Source organism: Pristis pectinata, chromosome 2 (genome assembly GCF_009764475.1).
Source record: "Pristis pectinata isolate sPriPec2 chromosome 2, sPriPec2.1.pri, whole genome shotgun sequence".
NCBI classification, from domain to species: domain Eukaryota; kingdom Metazoa; phylum Chordata; class Chondrichthyes; order Rhinopristiformes; family Pristidae; genus Pristis; species Pristis pectinata.
The window spans coordinates 92,055,853-92,076,487 of NC_067406.1; the positions used below are offsets into that span (position 1 = coordinate 92,055,853).

At 41.4% G+C, this 20,635-nt stretch overlaps 1 protein-coding gene across 3 annotated transcripts in view; it reads right to left on the reverse strand.

Moving 5' to 3' along the window:
- The window catches only part of LOC127567512 (synaptopodin-2-like), a 114,332-nt gene extending 95,581 nt beyond the window's left edge, over positions 1–18,751 (reverse strand). For all 3 annotated transcript variants that reach the window (XM_052010499.1, XM_052010498.1, XM_052010497.1), the window contains exon 1: positions 18,540–18,751. In XM_052010499.1, the coding sequence (XP_051866459.1) occupies positions 18,540–18,644 (105 nt within the window). In that variant the 5' untranslated portion in view covers positions 18,645–18,751. The remainder of the gene's footprint in view (positions 1–18,539) is intronic.
- Between the last annotated feature and the right edge of the window lie 1,884 nt (positions 18,752–20,635).

Here is a 20,635-nt window from a genome sequence, read left to right on the forward strand (position 1 = left end):
TGAGCACCATTCCTTTCCATTTTTGTTGAGGGATCTCTCTGTGAAACATAAACCTGACTTCTCTTTACTGCTGCTGAGGGACCTGCTGCATATTGCCAACATTTTCTGATTTGATTACTGACTAGCTTCAGAATTGTCTTTGTGGAGGAGTTTATTGGATTGCCACAAACATTATGGCTGCTATTTGAGAAACATTCATTTTATTCAGTTCCTCCTGATGAGGTGGAGGGAAGGTGGTGGGGGGGGGGGTCAAAGGGGCAAAAGTGGTGAAAGAAGAATGTATCCATTTACCTATATGTGGTCACATATATAGGTTGGAAATCGAGGCTGTACTAAAGAAATAATTGTTAAAATATTTTATGAAGCCTATTTAATAAACTATAAAATCTCAATTAGGACAAATCCGTATGTGACAAAATGCGGACATTGTATGCCAAAAAATATGGTGGCCAAAATACTTAGGCTGTTTTTGGCTAACGACTGAAAATAACCCTGTTTATAGCTGCTGGGGGAATATGTCGTTGCTCAAGATGGATTTAAAGAGGCTGCAATGTTTGAGAGTAGTGTATTCTGCCCCAGAGTATAGCACCACAGCATGATTGCCATATGCACCACATGTACAAGACCATGTACACTACCTGCAAAGTCTGGAAATTGACAGTGCAGAAGGTGGTAGACATAAAGATGGTTACCAAAGAATAGTACCTCTCCCAAGTATATACACCACAAAATATTTTGATGTAATCTGCATGTTGTTACAGCTGCAATTTTTCTACTTCTCATCTCCCTTCAAAGCTTTGGAAATGGAAATTGTGCAACTGAGTTATGTTCCTAGTTAGTGGCAAAAGAGATGGTCCAATGGAAGCAGGGGCAAAAAATAGGATGTGCCAAAAACCTTGCCTGTGAGTGAGCCAAATCCAAAACGTGTAGTGTATTTTCTGGGGGTAGAATCCATCATCACCGCAGCACAGGACTTCTCCATTGGAGGCACGCTCAAGATGTCCCCAACCCACTTAAAATGTGAGCATGCTTGTCCAGGTCTATTTGCTATGATGTCCTTTGATATTGGACCAAATATATTTTTTATAAAAGAGCAAAAGATTTCTTTCTGTTCCTTTCAATTTATTACTTCAACAAGCTCTTGTTTAATATCATTCTGTACTGGAAAGAAATATGTTTGATCTTCACCACCTGCCAAATATCTTGAATGTAAACATGGCTGTTCAAGGATCTTGATCACGTGCTAAATGCAGGCTTGATTAGGCTGCCCTTAGATTGAGTGTAAGTGAAAGTTAGGAACAGAAAGTATGTAAGAAACCTCCCTCTGATATCTCCCTTGAACGTCCCACCCATTACCTTAAAGCCATGTAAGGAAAATACTATTAAGATTTATTTGCAATGGTATAGAAACATAGAACCATAGAACAATACAGCACAATACAGGCCCTTCGGCCCACAATGTTGTGCCGACCCTTAAACCATGCCTAAGACTATTTAATCCCTTCCTCCCACATACCCCCCTATTTTAAATTCCTCCATATGCTTATCTAGCAATCTCTTGAACTTGACCAATGTATCTGCCTCCACCACCACCCCAGGCAGCGCATTCCGTGCACCCACCACTCTCTGGGTAAAAAACCTCCCTCTGATATCTCCCTTGAACTTCCCACCAATTACCTTAAAGCCATGCCCTCTTGTATTGAGCATTGGTGCCCTGGGAAAGAGGCACTGGCTGTCTACTCTATCTATTCCTCTTAGTATTTTGTACACCTCTTTCATGTCTCCCCTCATCCTCCTTCTCTCCAAAGAGTAAAGCCCTTAGCCTCTCCTCATAATCCATACTCTCCAATCCAGGCAGCATCCTGGTAAATCTCCTCTGCACCCTTTCCAATGCTTCCATATCCTTCCTATAATGAGGCGACCAGAAATGGACACAGTACTCCAAGTGTGGTCTAACCAGAGTTTTGTAGAGCTGCATCATTACCTCGCGGCTCCTAAACTTGATCCCTCGACTTATGAATGCTAACATCCCATAAGCTTTCTTAACTGTCCTATCCACCTGTGAGGCAACTTTCAAGTGATCTGTGGATATGAACCCCCAGATCCCTCTGCTCCTCCACACTACCCAGAATCCTGCCATTAACCATGTACTCCACCTTGGAGTTTGTCCTTCCAAAATGTACCATCTCACACTTCTCCGGATTGAACACCATCTGCCACTTCTCAGCCCAGCTCTGCTTCCTATCAATATCCCTCTGCAATGTTCGACAGTCCTCCACACTATCCACAACACCACCGACCTTTGTGTCATCTGCAAACTTGCTAACCCACTGTTCTACCCCCTCATCCAAGTCATTAATAGATATTACGAAAAGTAGAGGTCCCAGAACTGATCCCTGTGGGACACCACTAGTCACAGCCCTCCAATCTGAATGCACTCCCTCCACCACAACCCTCTGCTTTCTCAGGCAAACCAATTCTGAATCCACACGGCCAAGCCTCCCTGGATCCCATGCCCTCTGACCTTCTGAAGAAGCCTACCATGTGGAACCTAGTCAAATGCCTTACTAAAATCCATGTAGACCACATCTACTGCGCTACCCTCGTCAATCTGCCTGGTCACCTCCTCAAAGAATCCTATCAGGCTTGTGAGACATGATCAGCCCTTCACAAAGCCATGCTGGCTGTCCCTGATTAGACCATGATTCTCAAAATGCTCATAGATCCTATCTCTAAGAATCCTTTCCAACAGCTTGCCCACCACTGGCATAAGGCTCACTGGTCTATAATTCCCTGGACTATCCCTACTACCTTTTTTGAATAAGGGGACAACATTTACCATCCTCCAATACTCTGGTACCATTCCCGTGGACAATGAGGACTCAAAGATCCTAGCTAACAGTTCAGCAATCTCCTCCCTCTCCTCACGGAGAAGCCTGGGGAATATTCCGTCAGGCCCTGGGGACTTACCTATCCTAATATTTTCTAACAGCTCCAACACATTCTCTCTCTTGATATCTAAATGCTCCAGCACATTAACCTTACCAACTCTGTCCTCAGCGTCATCCAGGCCCCTCTCCTTGGTGAATACTGAAGAGAAGTATTCATTGAGAACCTCACCCACTTCCACAGCTTCCAGGCACATCTTCCCACCTTTGTCTCTAATCGGTCCTACCTTTACTCTCATCATCCTTCTGCTCTTCACATGTGAAAAATACCTTGGGATTTTCCTTAACCCGACTCACCAAGGCCTTTTCATGTCCCCTTCTTGCTCTCCTCAGCCCCTTCTTAAGTTCCTTCCTTGCTACCCTATATTCCTCATGAGCCCTATATAATCCTTGCTGCCTACACTTTATGTATGCTGCCTTCTTCCTCCTAACTAGTTGTTCCACCTCTCTTGTCACCCATGGTTCCTTCACCCTGCCATTCTTTCTCTGCCTCACCGGGACAAATTTATCCCTAATATCCTGCAAGAGATCCCTGAACAACGACCACATCCCCGTAGTACATTTCCCTTCAAAAGCGTCATCCCAATTTTCTCCCCCAAGTTCTAGCCTTAAAGCTTCATAATTTTCCCTTCCCTGATTAATTATCTTCCCGTCCTCTCTGCTCCTGTCCTTTTCCATGACAATGTTACAAGGTTAGGGTGCGGTGGTCACTGTCCCCCAAATGCTCACCCGCTGAGAGATCTGTCACCTGACCCAGTTCATTACCTAATACTAGACCTAATATGGCATTCCCTCTAGTCGGCCTGTCAACATACTGTGACAGGAATCCATCCTGGACACACTGAATAAACTCTGCCCCATCTAAACCTTTGGTACTGAGCAGGTGCCAATCAATATTTGGGAAGTGGAAGTCTTCCATGATAACAACCTTGTTTTTCTTGCACCTTTCCAAAATCTGCCTCCCAATCTGCTCCTCAGTATCCCTGCTGCTACTTGGGAGCCTATAGAATACTCCCAGTAGAGTAACTGCTCCTTTCTTGTTCCTAACTTCCACCCATATTGACTCTAGAGAGGCTCCTTCTACATTATCCACCCTTTCTGCAGCTGTAATAGTGTCCCTGACCAGTAACGCCACCCCTCCTCCTCTTCTCCCCCCCTCCCTATCCTTTTTAAAACCCTGAAATTCAGGAATATTCAATATCCATTCCTGCCCTGGTGACAGCAAAGTCTCTTCAAGAGCCACAATAACATAGTCCCATGTACTTATCCAAGCTTTCAGCTCATCACCCTTATTCCTGATACTTCTTGCATTTAAGTAAATGGACTTTAGCCCATCCACCTTTCTACTTTTATACCCTATACTCTGCTTCTCCTTCCTCAAAGCCTCTCTATATGTTAGATCTGACTTTGCCCCAACCACTTCTTCCTCTGACCTTCCCCTCTAGTTGCCATCCCCCTCACATCCAGACAAAAGGATGTGATCACTACATTTGAGTCAACTGACAATGTTCCTATAGATGTATAGGTTAAAAGATAAATATATATCTACTGACAAAAATCATGGTATATGAAAATTACCATATAATTTGATCTCTGCAGACATAAGAAGAAAATGGAAAGATTTCTCAGGATATTAGTTGTCAGATTGACTTGAAGTTAAGGTTACTCCTCAGCCTTTTTCACTCTTGGGAAAACAGCTGGGACCTCTGTTGTTTGTGATTATATATGGATGAAAATGTTGGTGATCTGATTAGCAAGTTTGCAAGACCCAAAAGTTGGTGGAGTTGTGGATAGTCAGGAAGTGTTGTCAAAGGACACAGCAGGATATAAATCAGTTGAAATTTGGGCAGAGAAATGGCAGATGGAGTTTAATTCGGTCAAGTGTGAGATGGTGCATTTTGGGAGGTCAAATGGAAGAGAAAAGTGTACAGTAAATGCCAGGACCCTTGGGAGCATTGATGTATGGAAGAATCTTGGGGTGTAAGCCCATAACTCCCTGAAAGTGGCAACACAAGTGTATAGGGTGGTAAAGAAGGCCTTCATCGGTTGGGGTATTGAGTATAAAAGTTGGGAAGTAATGTTGCAGCTGTTTAAAACTTTGGTTAGGCAACATTTGGAGTATTATGACCAGTTCTGGTTGTCACATTACAGGAAGGATGTGGACGCTTTGGAAAGGGTGCAGAATAGGTTCACCTGGATGTTGCCTGGATTGGAGAATATTAACTATAATGAAAAGTTGAACAAACTTAAATCATTTTTGGTTGGAGCATCAGGGGCTAAGGTGTCCTGATAAAAGTATATAAAGTTATAGAACCATAGAACCATAGAACAATACAGCACAATACAGACCCTTCAGCCCACCATGTTGTGCCGCCCTTCAAACCACACCTAAGACTATCTAACCCCTTCCTCCCACATATCCCTCTATCTTAAATTCCTCCATATGCTTATCTAACAATCTCTTGAATTTGTCCAATGTATCAGCCTCCACCACCACCCCAGGCAGCACATTCCATGCACCAACCACTCTCTGGGTGAAAAACCTCCCTCTGACATCTCCCTTGAACTTCCTCCCCCCCCCCCCCCCCCCATTACCTAAAGCCATGTCCTCTTGTTTTGAGCATTGGTGCCCTGGGAAGAGGCACTGGCTGTCTAGTCTATCTATTCCTCTCAATATCTTGTATACCTCTATCATGTCTCCCCTTATCCTCCTTCTCTCCAATGAGAACAGACCTAGCTCCTTTAGTCTTTCCTCATAATCCATACTCTCTAATCCAGGCAGCATCCTGGTAAATCTCCTCTGCACTCTTACCAATGCCTCCACATCCTTCCTATAATGAGGCGACCATAAATGGACACAGTACTCTAAGTGTGGCCTGACTAGAGTCTTGTAAAGCTGCATCATCACTTTGCGGCTCTTAAACTTGATCCCCCGACTTATGAAAGCTAACATCCCATAAGCTTTCTTAACTACCCTATCTACCTGTGAGACGACTTCCAGTGATCTGTGGATATGAATCCCCAGATCCCTCTGCTCCTCTACACTGCCCAGAATCCTGCCATTTACCTTGTATTCTGCCTTGGAGTTTGTCCTTTCAAAGTGTACCACCTCACACTTTTCCGGATTGAACTCCATCTGCCACTTCTCAGCCCAGCTCTGCATCCTATCAATATCCCTCTGCAAGCTTCAATAGCCCTCGACACTATCCACAACACCAACAATCTTTGTGTCATCTGCAAACTTGCTAACCCAGCCTTCCACCCCCTCATCTAAGTCATTAATAAATATCACAAAAAGTAGAAGTCCCAGAACCGATCCCTGTGGGACACCACTAGTCGCAGCCCTCCAATCCGAATGCACTCCCTCCACCTCTACCCTCTGCTTTCTACAGGCAAACCAATTCTGAATCCACACGGCCAAGCCTCCCTGGATCTCTTGGGCTCTGACCTTCTGAAGAAGCCTACCATGCGGAACCTTGTCAAATGCCTTACTAAAATCCATGTAGACCACATCCACTGCACTACCCTCATCAATCTTCCTGGTCACCTCCTCAAAGAACCCTATCAGGCTAGTGAGGCAAGCCATGCTGGCTGTCCCTAATCAGTCCATGATTCTCTGAATGCTCATAGATCCTATCTCTTAGAATCCTTTCCAACAGCTTACCCACCACAGATGTAAGGCTCACTGGCCTGTAATTCCCTGGACTATCCCTACTACCTTTCTTGAATAAGGGGACAACATTCGCCACCCTCCAGTCCTCCGGTACCAATCCCCTGGCCAACGAGGACTCAAAGATCCTAGCCAATGGTTCAGCAATCTCCTCCCTTGCCTCACAAAGCAGCCTGAGGAATATTCCATCAGGCCCCAGGGACTTATCTGTCCTAGTGTTTTCTAACAACTCCAACACATCCTCTCTCTTAATATTTACATACTCTAGAACATTACCCTCACCAACACTGTCCTCAGCATCATCAGGACCCCTCTCCTTGGTGAATACTGAAGAGAAGTATTCATTGAGAACCTCACCCACTTCCACAGCTTCCAGGCACATCTCCCACCTTTGTCTTTAATCGGACCTACCTTTACCCTAGCCATCCTTCTGTTCTTCACGTACAAGAAAAAAGCCTTGGGATTCTCCTTAACCCTACTTGTCAAAGCCTTTTCATGTCCCCTCCTCGCTTTCCTCAGCCCTTTCTTAAGTTCCTTCCTTGCTACTCTATATTCCTCATGAGCCCTGTCCGATCCTTGCTGCTTACACCTTATGTATGCTGCTGCCTTCTTCCTAACTAGTTGTTCCATCTCTCTCGTCACCCACGTTTCCTTCACCCTACTATTCCTTCTCTGCCTCACCGGGACAAATTTATCCCTAATATCCTGCAAAAGACCCCTGAACATCGACCACATCCCCGTAGTACATTTCCCTTCAAAAATGTCACCCCAATTTACACTCTCAAGTTCTCGCCTTATAGCCTCATAATTCGTCTTTCCCCAATTAAATATCTTCCCGTCCTCTTTGCTCCTATCCCTGTCCATGACAATGCTAAAGGTTATGGAGCAATGGTCGCTGTCCCCCAAATGCTCACCCACCGAAAGATCTGTCACCTGTCCAGGTTCATTACCTAAAACTAGATCTAATATGGCATTCCCTCTGGTCGGCCTGTCAACATACTGTGTCAGGAATCCGTCCTGGACATACTTAACAAACTCCACCTCATCTAAACCCTTGGCACTAAGTAGGTGCCAATCAATATTTGGGAAGTTGAAGTCTCCCATTATAATAACCCTGTTATTTTCGCATCTTTCCAAAAACTGCCTCCCAATCTGCTCCTCAGTATCCCTACTGCTACCGGGGGGGGGGGGGGGGGGGGGAGGGGCCTATAGGATACTCCCAGGAGGGTAACTGTCCCTTTCTTGTTCCTAACTTCCACCCATATTGACTCTAGAGAGGATCCTTCTACATTATCTACTCTTTCTGCAGCTGTAACAGTGTCCCTGACCAGTATCGCCACCCCTCCTCCTCTTCTCCTCCCCTCCCTATCCCTTTTAAAACACTGAAAACCAGGAATATTCAATATCCATTCCTGTTCTGATGTCAGCCATGTCTCTTTAATAGCCACAATATCATAGTCCCACGTACTAATCCAAGCTCTCAGTTCATCTCCCTTATTCCTGATGCATCTTGCATTTAAGTAAATACTTCTTGCATTTAAGAACATATGAGAGGCAGGGATAGGGTAGATAGTCACAGTTTTTTTCCCAGGATGGAAATGTCAAATACTAGAGGGCATAGGTTTAAGGTGAGGGGGGAAAGTTTAAATGAGATTTATGAGGCTATTTTTTTTATATGGAGGGTGAAAGGTGCCTGAATCATGTTGCCAGGTAAAGAGGTAGAAGCAGATATGATAGCAACATTCAAGAAGCATTTAGACAGACACATGAGCAGGCAAAGAACAGAATATGGACCATGTGCAGACAGATGGGATTAGTTTAGATTGGCATCATGGTCAGCGCAAACATTGTGGGCTGAAGGTCCTGTTCCTGTGCTGTATTCTACTATGTTCTATTTCACAGTTCGCTTCACTTTTCACTGCGGCAGAGACATCACAAAATCACTTTCACTAATATTGCATCTTTGGGGTATCTCAAAACATTTCCTATCCAATGAATTGCTGAGGTCTCTAACAGAAGTCCAAACTCTACATGATTTGCATAACTCTGTCAGACAGTTTAATCCCATGAGCCCACTTGGAATCGATTAATGAGTTCTGCCACCGCACTTCAAAGGGATAATTTTACTGACCTACTTAAACTTAAATGTTACTACCAATTACAAGCATTATGGTAAAGTATAAACTCTCGTGTAACTTCAGCGGGTGTGAAAAGGTGATTATTCCTTCTACCAATGTCATCAGGTTCAGAATTTATACCAAGGGTCCTGGAGCTAGAGATCTGTTCACACAAGACTGAAAAATGTTACGTTGTACACTTGAAAACTAGTTTACCCCGGATGAAAGCACCCACTGCAAAAGGCGTCTCTTCATTTGTTGGGTATTTTCCACTAGTGTAGCACTCCCTAGCACTTTTCCAGGGTACAACAATAGTGCAAATTGTAGAATTTATTTGTAGAGAGATTTTCTAGCCCACTGATCTGAAATGGTTTTTATTTACTTACAGAGCAATCTGGTTTCACAGACCCAGTTTCTCTTGAAATAATGCTATTTAAACTTTACCAAACACCATTTGTTGCTTACCCTTCAATCAATGACCCCTTATTACCTCAAGTGCAACCTCGCATGTGTGTGATTGATGGAGGTCAGGGTTATGGTCACTCACAGCCTCCTAGTCTCAAGGTCATTGATAGGCTGCCACTGATGTTGATTTTTGTCACCTCTCACAGTCTCCCACTCACTACTATTATCGGGAGGTCACTCAAATTCTACAGTTAAGGAGAAAAGAACATCTACTTTTCCTTCAGCTTACAGGAGGAGGCAGAGTCGACCATTGCAGCCTTCACAAAGTGCAAGATTCATTTATTACACTCAAGTTCATACAGAGACCTCCCTGGCAACCTTCTGCCAGGAGTGCCTTACAACAATCCTAGAAGGTCCCTTGCATAAAGAACATGCCTCTTGTTCTTTACTTATGATCCCTTGGAAGCACTGTCCCACCCCCTTCCCATCATTGTGGCATTGATTCATTCACTCCCCTGTTACTGGAAGAGTTTTCTTGAATTGTTGGATGTCCCTCTAAGAGCTGATTATGGAGATCACACCAGTTGGTGAATTACTAACAGCTGTAACAACTTGCAAATATCAATAGGAACATTGTCGGTTCCAGCACGAAATTACACAGGGAGAGCAGACAACTCTGTGCTGTGAACCTTGCAATTCTACTTATTGCTCTTTCACTATGTGTTGGGATGACCCACAACATGGTCTTAATATCAGGAATGAACTGCCATAGAGCAATTTTAAGCCTTAATAAACTAGGGACCTGACTTTCCCTACACTGGATTTTTAGACATGGACTCCCCCACCCAATGCAGCCATCTGTGTTACGATTCTACTCTGAACTTATCTTTGTTCTAATTCTGTGTTATCTCAGATATTTATGTGCAGAATATGAAAGTATAACAATTTCACTCAACAGGACAAGCCTTCACAAGATGTTTTACTTTATTTAGTCATCAATATCTCCATGAGCCTTTGCCGCCTTCGTTCATCTATTTTCTCAAAGCATACTGGATTAAGGTACTGGATTTCTTTCCCACACTCCTAAAGCAATGTTCTGATCCCTTCTGGCACTCATTATTTTCTACCTAATACCAGTTACTGCTTTTGTATGTTCCCAGGATAAAATGAAACTATCATCCTGCTGTAGGAAGATGATGTAAGTGAGGGGAAAAGTGGCTCTCTGCAGCACAGGGAGATAAAGTTGTGCAGAAGGTGTCTAGAATACTAGCCTTCAGTAGTGGGGGCATAGAATATCAGAGCAGGGAGCTTTATAAAACACTAGTCAGACCACAACTGGAGTACTGTGTGCAGATCTGGTCAACACACCATAGGAAGGTTATGATTGCAATAGAGATTGTACAGTGGAACTTCATTAGGATGTTGCCTAGGATGAAGCATTTCATCTATGAGAAGAGACTCAATAGATTCAGTTTGATTTCCATGGAATGAAGGGGGCTGATTGATGTGTACAAAATCATGAAGGGTATGGACAGGGTAAATAATGGGCAATTTTTCCCTATTACTGGTTGTCAAACACTAGAGGACATAGGTTATGGATAAGGGGCAAGAGGGGAGAGATGAAGAATTCTTTCACCCAGATGGTGATTGGAATCTGCAATGCACTGCGTGAATGGGTGATGGAAGTGAGTACACTCACAACATTTAACAAGTATCTAGATGAGCACTTGAATTTCCAAGGCATAGAAGGCTTCAGACCAGACTTCAGACCAACACTGGCAAATGGTATTATTGTAGATGGGTGACTGATGGTGGGCCAAAGGACCTGTTTCTGTGCTGCCTGACTCTATAATTCTATGGCTTCACGAGATCACAACAATTCATTGAGCTCTGAACATGTGATACACTTCACAGTGGTTTTCTAAGTCCAGTGGTTCACTCTGTAAGATCTGTTTCATCACTTTTGCTCTGAAACATGCACTCCTGGGCCCTCCATATGTAGATTCATATGTCCAGGTTTTACACTTAATCTTTCATCGGTCTGCCAATAGGACACTGTATGGCTGCTCACAACTTATACTATTCATTTCTAAGAAGTGGAAAATAATGCCAGAATAAGTTAAAATTATTTGTTTGTATTTATTCACAGCTTGTGAAAAATTACAAAAGCAGATGGGTTCAATACTATACTTCAAAACAGGGCCATTATCAAAAATGCAGATGTAATTTTTTCTAGCCCTATGGGAGTGAAATGGATCGCCACCAGAAACACAAAACTTGCTTATTGGCAAATACCAGCCCCTGTAACCCTGCACCTAATTTTCCATTCCACTGATGAATTAAATTGGGCAGAGAGTAAAATGGGCTACTGTCTGGCGATTTGACCCTTCCATGTTATTGGTGAAATCTGTTTCATCCCCTTTTTGTTAGTCTGATGTGCTTCAGGATTTCTGGATGAAACCGCCTGTTCTGTCAATTGGAAGACCTTCAAAAGTGATGTTGTATATCGACAATGGGCATTGCAGTTCACAAAGAGTTCAAATATCTTGGCAGAGATGGATCCATGAATTATACCAAATTATCTCCTTTCTGTTTTTATCCTTATCCCTGTGAACAGGAATAAATTGAGAGTCTAATGGAATTTAAATCTTATAAAATTAAATATTAATGTTACAATCCTCATCAATTTCTCCACAGATCTGGTTTAATGGCTCAGTGAAAGATCTGAAGTGTCAGTGTCAACATTGTTAATCTAAATATGTCAATAATAGCTCCTGTCACACTGTACGAACAAAACAACTGGGGCTTCTGACTGCTCCATCACTGAGATCACCACTGAACATTGAGGTATTAAAGGGAGGATCCAGATACATTCTTCATCTAGCCCACAGTTCTCCCCCTGATGTAGGAATAGCATCCTCATCCATTTAAAAGGGGTTGCCAACACAATGGAAAAGTAAATCACGGAATCACATGATAATTACAATATAGAAAATGACCATTCAGCCGATCCAGTCCATATCAACTAGGTGGAAGAGCAATTCAGCTACTATCAATCCCCTATTCTCTCCCCATAGCCCTGCAAATTCTTACCTGTCATTTACTTATCTCATTCCCTTTTGAATATTATAACTGAATCTGCCTCCATTACTACCCTTGGCATCACATTCCAGACACCAACCACATATTGTATATAAAAAATTTCCCCTTGTCATTGTTGATTCTTTTGCTAATCACCTTTATTCTACAGTATGTCCCCTGCTTCTTGAACCCATTGGCTATGGGAAGAATTTCTCTCTGTCCACACCCTTTTATTCTTTAAAATATCTCTGTTGGATTTCCTTGCAACTTCCTTTGTTCCAAGGAGAACAACCTCAGCTTCTCCAGTTTGTCCACATGAATAAATCCCTCGTCCCTAGAATCATTTTAGTGATTCTTTTGCAACCTCTCCAAAGCCTTAACATCTTTTCTAAAATGTGGCCTCAGAACTAGACTCTATTTATGGCCCAATCAGTGTTTTAGAAAGCTTCATCATTAGACTCTATAATTCATTATCATATATTAAGCAAAGCAGTGGTCCCGGTACCTATGGAACTCCGCCATATACCTTCCTCCAGTTTGATAAACACCTTTCATTCTTTCCCATAGCTTTGCCAATTTTGTATCCATGCTGCTACAAAGTCTTTTGTTCCATGACTTTCAGAGATGATAACAAGCCTATTATTTGGCACATCATCAAATGCCTTTGGGATGTCCAGACGTATCATATCAACTGCACTTCCCTCATCAATCCTCTGTTACTTTATCAAAAATAATCTTTCAAGTTCGTTAGACACAAATTTCCTTTAACATACCCATACTGGCTTTATTTAGTCAATCCACGTGTCCATGTGACTGCTAATTGTGTGCCAGATTATTGTTTCTAGAAAAAAGTTTATAACATAACCTTGGATATATCACCTGCATCTATTGATATTTGGAAGACTATAGCCCAGGCTATTTTACCTTCCTTCTCTCCACAACATAGGATGCATTAGATCTGCACCAGATGATTTATCCATTTTAAGTACAGATAGCCTTTCCAGTAACTCTTTACCAACTGCTATCCAATCCAGAACATCAATTACATTTTCCATTGCTGAGACTCCAGCAACATCTTCTTCTCCATTTAGTACCAACCACCTCCATGAGTAAACTTCCTGTTGGTCTCTGTTTAGCTTCACTTCTGGTCCTACAATCTTTTGCCTGTTTACATATTCATAGAGCATTTTGAATTCCCTTTATTGTTTGCTGCCAGTCTTTTCTAATCCCTCTTCCACACAACTACCCCCCCCCCCCCAAGCCCCCACCCAACCATTCCCTCCTCCGGCCTCTCTAATTTCCTTATTTTCCTTGAACTCTGTATTTTCTATAATTTGCTGGGTTCTCATCTACTAACCTGACATCCATCACGTGTCCTTTCTTCTATCTATTCTATTCGATTCTGCTCTATTTTACTGCAGGTAAGTGCTTCACTTAGTTTACTTTATTTGAACATTTTTAATTATTTATTCACAATTTTACTGTGTGATTACATTTATATTTTGTTTTATTAATATTTTAATAGATGCTGTCTATTATAATTCTTTTAAAGAAAGCATTTTAGCAACTTTTAAATGTCTCTGATGGCCTGTGAGCTGCAAAGGCTGTCAGGCTTCATACCCAGGAGCACTACCTTGACCTCACTCTGCCTTGCTGGGCGCCTGTTGAATGCTAGGGTCAGCCCTTCATATTTGGAAAGTGTGTAGACAGGAATCAAGAGTGGCAAGTCTGGGAAGCATGATAATCCACAGCCTACTCCAATACATTGTTGCATCCACCAGGGAACTGGTTGAACTATGTGTTTTCTAAACAAAATCACAAAGAAAAGGAAAATGCATTTCTGTGCCACTGAATAAGCCAATACGATTGCAATGCTTCCTGTTACATGTACTGGCTATCACAGCCACAGAGCAATAAGCGTGTTCACAGAAAAACTTGACTGAAAGCTTTTCAAATCAAATTAGCCTAAATATCAAATACCATATATAAAAGACACATTTTTATCTGTCACAATAAGGACTAAAGCTTTAAGGTTACACAGAACACAGAAAATATGTGTAAGACTAAGTGAAGAGCCAGGCAGAGGATTGAGGTATTGCTTCTCTTTTTTGTAGAAGACAATTAAAGCTTTAGCACTACAAGGGTTAAGTTGGAGGAATTACTTCACCATTTTGTCAAAGTAAGCAATGGTCATTCTGTCTCAGAAGGGACTCTCGCCCCTCCTCCCCCCCCCCCCCCTTGACTCACTAACTCACCTAATGACATATGAAATTTTGTTATTATGAGACAACAGTGTCTACATTTGCAGAGTTTGCTTTCCTTTTAGCTCTGATTCCTCTTAGGCCTTTGTTACTGCCTTTTTCTGTCGATTGGATTAGATCTTCCTCCACCCTTAGTGCATTTCTGTACCAGCAATAGATGCTGTGATAATCAGGCTTGATTAAGAAAAAAATAACTAAAATATTTAAAAAGTTGCACTGATAAAAAGCAATTTTGAGATACTTTTCCCTGTTCACTGTGCCTAGGAAGTTAATGAAAGGGGACATCAGATATTCCTTTCCTTGGTGTGCTGCTGAAATTCTCTAAGGCTTTCTTAGTGGTCTCTGTAGATCTATAGTTGTAAATTTCAGCCTCATGAAATGGTGTGAGGGAATATTCTCAACCTTTTGCCTCCTTTATTCTCCTTACTATCACAACTGCCTCATTAGAGGCCCCCTGCATCAGGATCCCCTGAGCCCTTGAAGCAAGTAAATTCCCATGTAGAAAGACTTTCTTTCCTATGCTGGATCTGGAATTGGCCCAGTTTCTCTTTGACAAATGCACCATGCTGAATTTCTGAGATTTTTCTGCGGGTGTACGAGATCTTCTGCATGTAGATGGTGGTAGTAGTACGGGTAGTGCTTTCTAGGGGTAGTGGTGGAAGCAGATGTGATAGTGGCATTTAACAGGCTTTTAGATAGACACATGAGTATGCAGGGAATGGAGGGATACATATCATGTACAGGCAGAAGGGAGTTAGTTTAATTTGGCATTATGTTCAGCGCAGACATCGTGGGCCTGTTCCTGTGCTGTACTGTTCTATGTTCTTGAAGTCAAGCTTGGATATATATCAAGAAAAGGGACAATCCCATAGAGATCTGTGAAGGCAAAACAAACAAAAAATGCCTTGTATCATAAGTAGCGGTGCCAAGCATGCATGTACTATCTGTGAAAACCTCAGACATCCTCATAGTTCTACAAATGACACAAGAGGGGATGGCCTTAATACCACTTTGTTTCCACATACTTTCTTCTCAATTGCCATTCCTCTCGTTGCTCCTCTATGATATATATCACGTTGAGTTATAGTTTTGTACTTATCCCATAACGTCAACTGAGTAGATTTGCATTAATCCTTATATTTGTCCTTTGGTAGAATTTTCACAGGGCTCTTTCAATCTCTTGCAGTAGCTGCTCAGGAAAATCAGCAGAAGCCCTTCAATGGTTTGTCAAAGTCACGATGGGAAGTTGGCAAACATGAGTACTTTCATAGGCATGGAGAAGTAGTTTTTTTTTATTCAACCAATAATTCCTCTCAAAAAGATGATTGTCTACTAAATTTCCAGTTACATCAGGGCACACATTGGTACAAAATACTGATCATATTTATTTTCATTCGATCATAAAAGAAAGACAAAATTGCTTGGGGTGAGAGTATTGTTCAAAAGGAATCTAAATATGTTCATACTGGCCTCAGGGATATTCAGCATTCCCTGACATTCTCCTTAACTAGACACTCTGGATATGCTGATGAGTGACATAGTGTATATTTGTGCACCTTCCTTTAAACCCATTAGGAACCAAGCAAAGGATGCACCTGATCAGCAGTTTATAAAGGGATTGCTGGGGGCCACTGACACAAAGAAGATTTTGGGGTTTAACTTGCCTTTTTGAAGCGGAAGCAAGAGCTCTCCTGCTCTTCCTGGTCTCACATCAATATTGCAAGCTGTTTCCCGAACTCCTTTAACTAAGAAATGAAGTGAGCATCCAAATTGGGCTTAGAAAGCAGGATCTGCCATGGATGGTTGACTGGTATCTGAAACTCACCAGAATTACTTGGGGAGACCCATTTTTGGACAAGCCTCATGCTATTGTTTTCTGGCAACACCTACCCTAAAAGAGGCCAAAATAAATCTCTCCCCCACCAAGCACTGTGATTAGAAACCTTTCCTTAATAAAGAGATAGATGTTCTTTCATTAAGGATCAAAGATTCTATCTATGTGTATTCAATAGCTGTACTTTGCTCAACTCAATATTAACTAATTCTTAGGTTTTAATCAATAGTTTATGATGATGGAAGTTCTCTTTCTTCATTCATTAATTATCATGATGGGAGATATTCCTCAAAAATGTCAAGAAATTCTCAGAAATAATTGTTAAGCTGCCAGCCTTGTATGGGATGGACAAAGGCTTCATTCCTTATAAGGCCTATGAGAATTAGAGGCAGATGCCAGCTTGACTGAATATTGAATCTTAACTGTTGGCAATATTGAAATACTTCTTAGAGGATCTTGCACTTTTGCCAACTTCATTTTGATAACTGGATCTAAATTTGACCACAAAGCACAATTTATTTTGCAAACTGCACAAACTGTTAGTAACTGGAATAACTTCTCACATGTTAACCCTTGCAACCGAATCAATTTTGAATACTCCCAACATGATTGCATACAAGGTTAATGTTTTCATGAGAAAATATTTGACAAAACAGTTGTTAGATTTGAGGTTTCAAAGGTGTTAAGAGTCACTTTTGTCATGATAATGTGTGTGGGGGGCGGGGGCAATTTTTTATTTAAATATAGCTTAGAACTGTGCCCTGAATACTTCCTAATATCAAATTTGATATCTACTTTCTTATCTTTTTTCTCATTTTGCAGACTGATACAGTGAAGGCTTTTCTGAATAGTCATAATTATTTTGCTATGAACTTATTAAGTTGTTATGTTTGAAGTTCAGGTTTGTGGTTCATTGGTCTCTTGCTCGGGAATGCATTTTTTTAAACATTGCAACTGCAGAACAGATTCACTAGGTGTCACACTTCTTTTCTCAATCATGCAGCTTTGTAATTATCTCCAATGTTTTTGTTACTAATGAAACAAGATTTCCTAAAAACAGTATTAATGTCCTGTTCATCACCTTGGCATTGACTACTATAGCAGCCTATGATTGAGTATAAGATGATATTTGTTGGGTACAAAATTAAAACCAAAGGTTTGTTAATGTTTTCTCTGGATCTTTCACCAATAATGTAAACCCTGATATGTTAGGAAAGATAGAAACTTTATTGAATTTCAAGTACCTTATTATTAAATGATAAAGCATGAGTTGGGTAATAAATTTAATTTAAAAGTGCAGAGTGAAACGTATAGCAGCGTAAATAATTGTGCTGGGCTAAAAGCAAGTAAAGTTCCATTTCACTGATTATATCGTTCAAATAATTGATCAGACAGTTCAGTAACCCATACACTTTGCATTATTGAAACCATTTAAGCACAGCAAAACCAAGGCAGTTAAAAATGTTAGCCATACTATAAAATATTATTTATTAAATATTGTAACGGAACTTGAGTCTAATCTGCTGGAAAAAATAATGCATCTTTTAATCCATTATGCATTGCACTACAGGTTAGAATTAGCAATCCTGTTGTCACTTTTGGACACAAACTTTGTTATTAAACAAACATTTGAGCATAGACCAATGAACAGAAGTACTACTTCGATCCGAAGAACGCTGGTACTTTCCCCTAAAGTTGAACAATGTGCTGTCGATTAATGTTCAGTAATGCTTTTCATGCTATTTAACTGGTCAGATTTAATCAAAAACAGATCCCTGAGGTTGTCCAGTATAAGATTCAATACTCATTCATCTACAGCAAAAAAAGAACAGCCCCTGGGCTAAAAACTCTTGCATAATCGATGCAATAGGAAACTTATTTTAAGATGGTAGCTGATAACACTATTTCCATTTTTAATTTTTGAAGTAACCTACTTTGATTGTTTCACATTAAGAGAATTCTTCTTGGAGAAAAAGCTGACTTTATCAGGGTCCAGCTTTCAGAGATGTGCAATCAGTTGCCTTATCAGATGGATTTAGAAATTTATGATTTATCCACTCTGGAATTCAGAATCAGATTGTTGCAGAATAATAGTTCATGGTTACACTTGGATAAACATTGCAAACAAATCCAAAAAATACTTCCAATAACTCCAGGATGTTACTCTGGAATAATTCAGCCTTTTCTGAATATTGTACATCTTGATTAAATGGCTCTGCTTACCTTTGAAACCTGTAGTGGTTCCTTGTGCTCTTTGCCACCTTGCAGTCTGAATCCCCAGGGTGGGCCACCATCAATTGTGATGCAAACATAATCCCCTATGCCCATTGAGGTGAATTTTTGTAAAACTTCCTCTCTATAGAGTAGTAAACTGCTAAGACGGAGCGTGGTCTGACTGAAACTACTTTCTAGGTTGGAGACACAGCTCAGTATGTCTGAGGAGGGGCAGTCACTCAACACAGTTACCAATCAGTTACAGCTCCACAGTACAACATACGTCAGAAGCTGCAGCTCAGCCCCATCCAAGGAAAGTTATCCAGAGAGCTGTGCACACACTAGACAGCCTGGAGCATGCCAGTGACCAGCTCAAGATAAACAAGAGGAGGAAATGTAAGGGGAAAAAAAGGGAGAGCAAGTTACTATTTTCAAACAGAAGACAGTCCTGCCCACCCTAAAAGAAACGCCTCCCACATCATGAAAAAACATACAAAGCAGTTCAATTGAAACCCACTGGGAAAATATCCAGAAAGTAACATAATAAACAGAAAGTTGGGTAATTCGGAGATTTTAGCAATCAGAGCAGGAGAACAACTGAAAAATCCACAACTGGGAAAAAGCATTGTGTATTCTTCTGCAATGCTTTTAAATATGTGGCAATTTGAAAACCATTATTAGTATTCTGACTAAATGGGAGAGAAACAGCATTAAATAAATCCTTATGTGAACAACTGTAAGGTTATTTACTTCACACCTAAAAGGACAGAGAAGTGTCTCTCCAAATGCTAGAAGCAGTGGATCCACAAAGAGATTTTGTAGGTTCCTGTACATAAAATATCATGGACAAGTACAGAAAGTAGTCAAAAAGCCTAATGGAATACTGTACTTTACATCCAGAGTACACAATATATCCTACACTATACATAACATAGGATATATACTATAAATTACATAAAGGTACAATATAGTTAGAGTAAGTTGTTTGCAGGCAGAGGAACGTCCGGCAAGGTGGGAGCCTTTTAAAGGTGAGACAGTAAGAGCTCAAGGTCTGCATGTTCCTGTTAGAGTGAAGGGCAAAGCTGGCAGGAGTAGGGAACCCTGGATGACAAGAGATATTGAGGCTATTGAGGAAAGAGGAGGAGGCATGGGTCTGGTACAGACAGCCAGGATCAAGTAAATCCTTGGAGGAGTATAGGGGATGCAGGAGTGTTCTCAACAAAGAAATCAGGAGGTCAAAAAGGGGACATGAGATAGCTTTGGCAGGGAAGATTAAGGAGAATCCAAAAAGATTTTATAAGGGAAAAACAGAGAGAGAATAGGTCCCCTCAAAGACCAAAGTGAACATCTATATGTGGAGATGCAGGAGATGGGGCAAGGTCCTTAATGAATACTTCTCCTCTGTTTTTACCATGGAGAAAGACATGAAGACTTTGAGAATAGGGAAAGTTATTGGGGAGGTCTTGTGGATAGTCCACATTATAGTAGAGGAGGTGCTGGACGTCTTAAAATGTATGAAGGTAGACAAATCTCCAGGGACTGACCAGGTATATCTATGGGACGCTAGAAAAGAAATTGTGGGAGCCCTGGCTGAGATATTTGCATTATCGTTAGCCACGGGTAAGGTGCTGGTAGACTGCAGGGTAGTGAATGTTGTGACTTTATTTAAGAAGGGCTGCAAAGAAAAACCTAGAAACTATAGAGCAGTAAGTCTAACATCTGTGGTAGGTAAGTTACTGGAGAGGATTCTGAGGGATAAGGTATATGTTAATCTGGAAAGACAGGGGTTGATTAGGGGTAGTCAGCATGGCTCTGCATGTAGGAGATCACGTCTTACGAACTTGAGTTTTTGATGATGTAACCAAGAAGGTCAGTGAGAGCAGGGCAGTAGGTGTGGTCGATATGGACTTTAGTAAGGTTTTTGAGAGGGTTTCGTATGGTAGGCTGCTCTGGAAGGTCAGATGCCAAGGAATCCAGGGAGAGCAGCTAATTGGATACACAATTGGCTTGATGCTAGAACCCAGAGGATAATAGAACATAGAACAGTACAGTACAATACAGGCCTTTTGGCCCACAATCAATGTTGTGCCAACTTTTAAACCTCG